We start from the raw sequence: 8,445 nt of genomic DNA, 5'->3' as shown, positions 1-8,445 counted from the left end.
ACTGATTGTGAATCTGACCCATCCAATCAGAAGATTGCAACCAGTATGTGTGTGGGTGCTGAAGTAGCAAGGAGAAGTCTCTTCCAGTTAACACTGAGAGGAGCACCTATTTTCACTGATCGGGAAAAAAAAAAATCCCACTATGATAGTTATAGTACGGAATAAAAATCACCTAAATGTTCAGTAACAAGGGAGTAGCTAAGGGTGCCTGGGTGGCTCATTCGGTTAAGTGTCATGTCCACTCGGGTCATGATACCAGGATCCTGGGATTGAGCCCCACATCCGGGCTCCCACACTCAGCCTGGAGTCGGCTTCCCCCTCTCTCTCTGCCCCTTCCCGGGCCCATGCTTTCTCTCTCTCCCCTATATCAAATACATAAATACAAATCTAAAGCAAAACAAAAACAAAAACACCCAAGGAAGTAGCTAAGTAAACTAAGGTGTTTCTGTATGATCAAATATTATGCAGGTCTTAAAATATCCTTCTCATTTATTGGTGTCTGTTTTATTCCAGGAATTGGGGCTGGAGATAATAAGACAAAAAGAGATGCTCCCAGCAGTCAAGGAAGACAAGCTCACAAACAGATCAGGGACTTGGAGCATAGCAGACACCATGACTGAAGTGTGTGTGTGTGTGTGTGTGTGTGTATAACAGTAGAGAGTGGGGTTCTTGGAGAGGGAGATCATCCTTCTGGAGTTGGTGTGAGCATTAGGAAAAGTTATTTAGAAGCTGACACTTGAGCCAAGTCTTGATTCTTTCTGAAGGGTTTATGATGACATGGGAAAATGTTTCAATTATGATGCTCATTTAAAGAGGATTAAAAGATGCATATATAGTATGATCTAATGTTCACGGAGCCACCACCAGATTTGGCTTGCATAACACCAAGTTTAATTTATATGAGAAAGAATTTAGAGTGTTTTATCTTATATAAACTGTTGTTATTTGGGGTTTTCCGATGCTCACTGCCAAAGCCAATCCTAACTAAAATACATATTATAGGGACACCTGGGTGGCTCAGTCAGTTACGCATCTGCCTTCGAACCCAGCATCAGGCACCCCACTTGGTGTGGAGACTGCTTCTCCCTCTCTCTCTGCCCTCCCCCCCAACTCATTTTTTCTCTCTCAAATAAATAAATAAAATATTGAAAAAAAAAAAAGGACTATAAATAAAGGTATGGGTAGGGGTTGGGGGAATCACTGGAGCTGTAACAGCACTCTCCAGCTAATAACGGCGGGGTACTGGCACCCGAGGTCTGAAGAGGGGAGGAAGGGGTGTGGTTACTGGAACCCAGAGCTGGAGAGAGGAGAGAGCTGTGTGCAGAGGGTACCTGGCAGTAGATGGGACCTTCAGTTGATGGACATAGTCGGTGTGGATCCAGCAGCTAGGGAAGTGGGAGAATAAATTCCCTGACTTGGGCATCCTCTCATCTTCTGACCCCCAGCTGTTGCCCCCTTTGGATGAATCCAAGTGGAGGGTGTAGGAGTCCTTTGGTGCAGTTCGGCTTCTCAGAGCACACGCCTGGTGTGTGGGAGGGGTGTGGTGGGGGCAGTTCTGAAGGGCCTCAGGGAAGCACCTTTTATTTTTTTTCGTTTTAAGATCTTATTTATTTATTTGACAGAGAGAGATCACAAGTAGGCAGAGAGGCAGGCAGAGAGAGAGGGGGAAGCAGGCTCCCCGCTAAGCAGAGAGCCCTATGTGGGGCTTGATCCTAGGACCCTGAGATCATGATCTGAGCCAAAGGCAGAGGCTTAACCCACTAAGCCACCCAGCCGCCCCAGGGAAGCACCTCTTATCTTTTGTCCAGATGAAAGAAATCCATGCCCCTAGCACACAGGACACACAGTGTCCCATGTACTATAATATCAGTGAGGGAGAATGTCAATTTGACCATGCTCCTACTGAAACCTAAAATGTTACCTACCACAAGGGTTCTTTACCTAAGTTAGCAGGGGACACCTGGGGGTTATGCAGCCTAAGTTCAACTCACACTTGCCTACTTTCACTCCCATTCACACATTTCACACATTCTCCTTATCCTTTGCCAGCACCAGATTCTTTCCCTGGTGGGTTGCTTCCTATGGGGTCTGAGTCCTTAGATGGTCTTGACTTTGTTAGGTTGCTGAATTGTCCTGTTAAGCTGGACTCCTGTTGGAGGACTAAGAAGAGATACCTTGGTGAATCCCCTGGACTCCAAACCGAGCCCCATCTCAGATGCAGGAGCAGCCTACTTTTGTTTAGTAATTTGGTCTAGTCAACCAAGACATTCCAGAGGTGCCTTTCTCTGCGTATTGGATCAGAATAGCCAGGCGCCATCTCAGCTTCCAAGTCATCAGTACTATGATTACTGTATGGTAGAAGTGTTTCTCCCTTGGGTACTGGGATCACCAAGCTCCCTGAGTCCATTCCATTACTGGAATGGGTAGCAAAAAATTTCTTTCAGTAGTTGGTAGCCTTGAGGAATAATCGCGAGGCACCTCCCACTGCCCTTATGTCTTGGCTCTATATGACCACGCATGGTTGTGGTGAGAAGAATACGCTGCAACCAGTAGGACAGCCCTTGCCTCTGGCAGGTGCAGTTTCTCAGTTAGGTTCTTTTTTTTTTTTTTTTAAGATTTTATTTATTTATTTGACAGACAGAGATCACAAGTAGGCAGAGAGGCAGGCAGAGAGAGAGAGGGGGAAGCAGGCTCCCTGCTGAGCAGAGAGCCTGATGTGGGGCTCGATCCCAGGACCCTGGGATCATGACCTGAGCTGAAGACAGAGGCTTTAACCCACTGAGCCATCCAGGCGTCCCTCTCAGTTATGTTCTAGATGAACCTTCAGCAGGTCCATCCACCATCCTATCTTGCCAGCTGCTTTTGGGTCATGCGGCACATGGGAAGACCAGTGAATTCCTTGGGAGTGAGCTCATTTATTCATTTTTTGGCAGTGAAATGTGTGCCCCAGTTGGAGGTGATGTTAAGTGGAATGCCACGGTGATGGGTAAGGTATTCATTCTGTCCATCAGAATGCCTGCTGCTGGCAGAATGGTGGTGCTGACAGCAGCATTGGAGGCAGAGAAGGTGAATTCATACCTGGAATATGTGTCTGTTCCCATGAGGGTAAAGCATAGCCCTTCCATGCTAAGAGGGTCCAGTTGGATCTGTCCCCAACCTGGTGAAAGTTGTGGCCAATCAGGGACCCAGCATTGGGCTGTAAGTCAGATGGGCCCTCAAGAGAGTGAGAGACAGAGAGCCCAAGCAGGGGAGGGGGCAGGAGAGGAAGAAGCAGACTCCCCATAGAGTAAGGAGAGCCCAAGGTGGGGCTTGATCCCAGGACCCTGGGATCATGACCTGAGCCAAAGGCCGCTGCTTAACCGACTGAGCCACCCAGGTGCCCCTCCCATGTCTTTACAGGAGGTATTATAGCTACCTTGCTTTTGTCTGTTAAACATCACCACCTGGCCTTTATGTTACCAGGATACTATTATTCCCACTGAGATCGTAGACTATAATTCCATGGATTCATCCAGCACCCCAGCAGCACCTCCAGCCGACAGAGGACAGCCATCAGAGTAAGTCAAGGAGACAGGTAGCTCTCACCAATGCATTTCCTCTTCATTTTCTTTCTTTTTTTTTTTTTTTAAAGATTTATTTATTTAACAGAGAGAAATCACAAGTAGACAGAGAGGCAGCCAGAGAGAGAGAGAGAGGGAAGCAGGCTCCCTGCTGAGCAGAGAGCCCGATGCGGGACTCGATCCCAGGACCCTGAGATCATGACCTGAGCCGAAGGCAGAGGCTTAATCCACTGAGCCACCCAGGCGCCCTATTTTCTTTCTTTTTTTAAAGTAAACTTTACACCCAACCTGGGGCTCAAACTCTTGACTCTGAGGACAAGAGTTGTCTCCTCTACTGACTGAGACAGCCAGGAGCCCCTCACTATTTTTTTTTAAGATTTTATTTACATATTTGACAGACAGAGAGAGAGAGAACACGCACAAGCAGGCAGAGCAGCAGGCAGAGGGAGAGGCAGAGGAAGGTTCCCCGCTGAGCAGGGAGCCCAACTCAGGGCTCAAACCCAGGACCCTGGAATCATGACCTGAGCCGAAGGTAGGTCCTTAACCAACAGAGCCAGCCAGGTGCCCCCCACCAAAGCATTTCTTAATGCTTTGGAGAAGGAAGGGTTTTCTAGACCCCATTAAAATATGTGCTGAGGGGTGGCTAACCAGGTTGCACATAATAAATCCAATCTAGCATTCCCACCTTCCTGAAATTTTGGATTCCTTCCTCTACAGTATGCCAGAGAGATTCTGGCATTTCAAGTTTCCTAACTGTAGGCTACCATTAAGTCCAGGCTTTAATTAACCAACCTCATAGACGATTGATGCCTCTCCCGGGTGCTCGAGCCAACACATTAAATCCCAAACCCTGGATGAGCATCCATGGTGTTGTGTTTGGCCAAATGGAGCCTTACATTCCACCCTCCTGGGTCTATTTCCCTTAGAACTTATTCCCACGCACACGGCTCTGGACCCTGCCAAGGGAGTTTAACAAGGTCTGTAATTCTTTCTGTCTGGGCGTTCTGCTTTCAGCGTGGGCCTCATGCTTCTCTGCCCAGGCTATTCTGGGATCTAATTTGAGAAGAGCCAGGGAAAATTGGAGGTGGAAAGAGTCCTGAAGCTGATGTCCGGGGAAAGAGAGGCACTACATGTCTGCCCAGACGTCCGCATCTCCTCTCAGAGACCCACGCCTTCCCCCTCAGTGCCCTTGTGTCAGCACACTCCTGTGCTAACACTTCATTAGCACTGCCCCTTGGAAACCCTTACGAGGACATTCTGGTGCCAGTCCTCAGCCATATGAACCAGAGCCATCTCTCCACCTCAACGACGCAGTACTTTCCTCTTGACCCCTGCCACCCCCAAGGAGAATTTGGGTAATGTCCATAGTCCTTATGCAGTGGATTACTGGGTGCATTGCTCCCTCAGCAAGGAGGCTTGCCCTGTACTCTCCGAATTTATGATCAGTCTGGTCTCAGTATTCTGCCTGAGGCTGTTCCTGGAGCCAATTCTATTACTGGTGAGTATAGACAGGAAGCAGAGGGCACATGCATATAGGGAAATTTGAGGAGGATTTAATAAAGGGACTATTTATAGAGGTATGGCACAGTAAAGGGAAATCCCAAGTGACAATGCAGTACTGGAACTGGTAACAGGCCTGAAGGGGTGAGGAAAGGGAGCAGTGGCAGGGTCCCCAAACCAGAGAGCTGGTGGAGAGACCTTGAAGCCAGCGGGAATCCCGGAGGGAGGGAAACTGAGGAATAAACACCCTGACCTTCTTTCTTCCACTGGGGCCCCCACTGGCCAGACCCCAAAGCCAGAGGTTAAGGGAGCCCATTGCAGTGTCTATGGATGTCAGTGTGCAGAAGCTGGGTGGATAAGGGTGGAGAGAGGACATGGAGGGACCACAGAAGAGAGTCCGCAGTCACCCATCTGATCAGAATTTGTGAGCATCCCAAGACATTTATGACACTGACATTTATGAAGCATCCAGGCCAGTAATTTACAGAATGTCTTTCACTTTGCTTGGTCTGTTCATTTCCTCAAGACTAGATTCAGAGGTGCCTGGGTGGCTCAGTGGGTTAAAGCCTCTGCCTTCAGCTCAGGTCATGATCTCAGGGTCTTGGGATCAGGCCCCACATCTGGCACTCTCCTCAGTGGGGAGCCTGCTTCTCTCTCTCTCTCTGCCTGCCTCTGCCTACTTGTGATCTCTCTGTCAAATAAATAAAATCTTTTTTTTTATTATTAAAAAATTTTATTTATTTATTTGACAGACAGAGATCACAAGTAGGCAGAGAGGCAGGCAGAGAGAGAGAGAGAGAGAAGCAGGCTTCCTGCGGAGCAGAGAGCCCGATGCGGGGCTCGATCCCAGGACCCTGAGATCACGACCCGAGCCGAAGGCAGCAGCCCAAACCACTGAGCCACCCAGGCGCCCCTCAAATAAATAAAATCTTAAAAAAAGACTAGATTCAGAGTGAACCTTTCGGGCAGGAATACTGAAGAAATAGAGTGTTCCTATCTCCATAGCGTCCTCCTCAGTGAGACGCAGGGCACCAGTTCCTTCTGTTAATAGTAATTAGACTTCCATTACATGGTGAAGGCAGTGTGTGCCAGATCAAGCCAACTTTCAATAAACTTTGAAACTTGAGAATTATGGACACTGGCTTTGCCAGCAGTCAGAGGGACTGCAGCACAGGTGGCTCGCCTTCATCTTTTCTCATCCTCTTTGGGAACACCCGGAATAGAGTCTCCTTGGCAGGAAATGGGGAGAGAGTGGCAAGGCTCTGTGGTACTGTCACTTACTCCCAGTTCTGAGGCCTCTGGCAATCTCTCCACAGCTGTTTTTCGTGTAGAGCTGCAGAGTCCAGCTCGGAGATGTTCCGCTTGCTATGAGTCTCTACATGTGCCTGGTGTCTCTACATGTGTCCCTGGAGGTTTGTGAAGACAGGTTTGTACTGAGGGTGTCTGACTGGCTCAGTTGGTGAAGCATGCGACTTTTGATCTTGGGGGGTCGTGAGTTCCAGCCCCAAGAGATGATTTGTTAAAAAAACTTTCTTTTAAAGGTTCTATTTATTAGAGAGATAGAAAGAGAGAACACAAGCAGGAGGAGCAGCAGGCAGAGGGAGACGCAGGCTCCCTGCTGAGCAAGGAGCCTGATGCCGGGCTCAATCCTAGGACCCTGGGATCATGACCTGAGCCGAAGGCAGCACCACCCAGCAGCGCCCCAAAACATTACTTTAAAAAGAAATAAGGAGCGTCGGGTAAGCCTCTGCTTCCAGCTTCAGCTCAGGTCATGATCCCAGTCACTGGATGGAGCCCCGTATGGGGCTCCCTGCTCAGCCGGGAGTCTGCGTCTCCCTTTCCCGCTGCCCCTCCTCCTACTCGTGCTCTTCTCTGGCTAGCTCACTCTCTCAAATCAATTAGTCAATCAATCAATCAATCTTTAAAAAGAAAGAAGAAGAAGAAGAAAAAGAAAGAAGAAGGAAGAAGAAGGAAGAAGAAGGAAGAAGAAGAAGAAGAAGGAGAAGAAGGAGAAGAAGGAGAAGAAGAAGAAGGAGAAGAAGGAGAAGAAAAGAATACGACGACCAGAGGTTTATACTTAGTTCCTATGCATGTGTGTCAAATTGGGTCTTTTTGCCTGAATCAGCGTGTCCGCACGTAAGCCCGTTCTGTGCAAGCCTTCGAGTTCCTTCTAAAGGACTGCACTTTGCAGGCTCTGGTGTGAGCTGTTTTCCGTGTGTGTGAAGCGTTTCTGCGTGGAGCTGGTGTGTGTGTGTGTGTGTGTGTGTGTGAAGGGTTTCTCCGTGGAGCTGGTGTGTGTGTGTGTGTGAAGGGTTTCTCCGTGGAGCTGGTGTGTGTGTGTGTGGAGCTGGTGTGTGTGTGTGTGTGTGGTTTCTCCGTGGAGCTGGTGTGTGTGTGTGTGTGTGTGTGTGTGTGTGTGTGTGTGTGGAGCTGGTGTATGTGTGTGTGCGTGGAGCGTGTGTGTGTGTGGTTTCTCCGTGGAGCTGGTGTGTGTGTGTCTAAAAGAAGCGCTCTGTGTGGAGCCGGTCGCGGTCTCAAGCGCTCCCCCTTCCTGGGCCGACTTGGTATGGTCTACGCACCCCCTCCATTTCCTCCGACGGTGGTTGCACCCACCCCACCCGGAAGCGCACTCGAGTCGGACTGAGCGGCCGGGCATGGAGCCGGGCGGTCGGAGCTGCTCGGGCCCCAGCCCGGCGCCGGAGGATGCAGCCCCCGCCTCGGTGAGCCTGGCGCAGCTCCTGCAGCTGGTTCAGCAGGGCCGGGAGCTCCCGGGCGTGGAGAAGCGCCACATCGCGGCGACCCACGGCGAACCCACGTCGTCCCGGCTCCCGCGGAGGCCCAAGCCATGGGAGGCCGCGGGATCGGCCAGGGCCCCTGCGCCGCCCACCCTCGGATCCCGGTAGAGGAACCGCGTGGAGGGGCCCTGCTCGGCTGAGGCAGTAACTGCGTCTTCCTGATGGCACAAAGTGGGTTCCTGCGGCTCGAGGTCCTTCGTCTCCTAGACCTGGAGGGCGTGACTGTGTCCTGCATCACCTGACCGCGGATACCGGCCACGGTTATTCGTCTTTTCTGCATTTGTCCCAACCGGTCTTAGCTGGACTTTAGCCTCCTGGGAGCGTCCTTACAGTTGACTTTTGTATCCGTATTTCTGGACCATCGTCCTCATTAAAAAAAAAAGTTTTTCAAATCCCGTTTCAGACCTTGTATTTGGCAAATCTCATCCTTTACTGAGATGCATAGATGTGTTTTCATTTTTAAACTGCCACTTTTTAAACACACTGAGGGTCTGGCTCAGGGGAAACAAATTCTGTTAGTGACGTAGGAGAGTGTCAGTGTTTTACTTCCAGGTCAGCTTATTCTGGCGGCTGTGGAAGTGGATTTGGGA

General features: G+C 49.9%; 1 protein-coding gene across 1 annotated transcript; it reads left to right on the top strand.

Moving 5' to 3' along the window:
• Positions 1 to 7,670: 7,670 nt before the first annotated feature.
• Positions 7,671 to 8,247, top strand: PEX39 (peroxisomal biogenesis factor 39). The gene has a single exon (XM_082733097.1). It carries the CDS (start codon positions 7,715 to 7,717, stop codon positions 7,961 to 7,963), a length of 249 nt encoding a protein of 82 aa, XP_082589223.1. The 5' UTR covers positions 7,671 to 7,714; the 3' UTR covers positions 7,964 to 8,247.
• Positions 8,248 to 8,445: the final 198 nt, after the last annotated feature.

This window comes from Mustela nivalis, assembly GCF_964662115.1.
Source record: "Mustela nivalis genome assembly, chromosome: 5".
Lineage (NCBI taxonomy): Eukaryota > Metazoa > Chordata > Mammalia > Carnivora > Mustelidae > Mustela > Mustela nivalis.
This window is presented reverse-complemented; position numbering and strand designations above follow the sequence as displayed.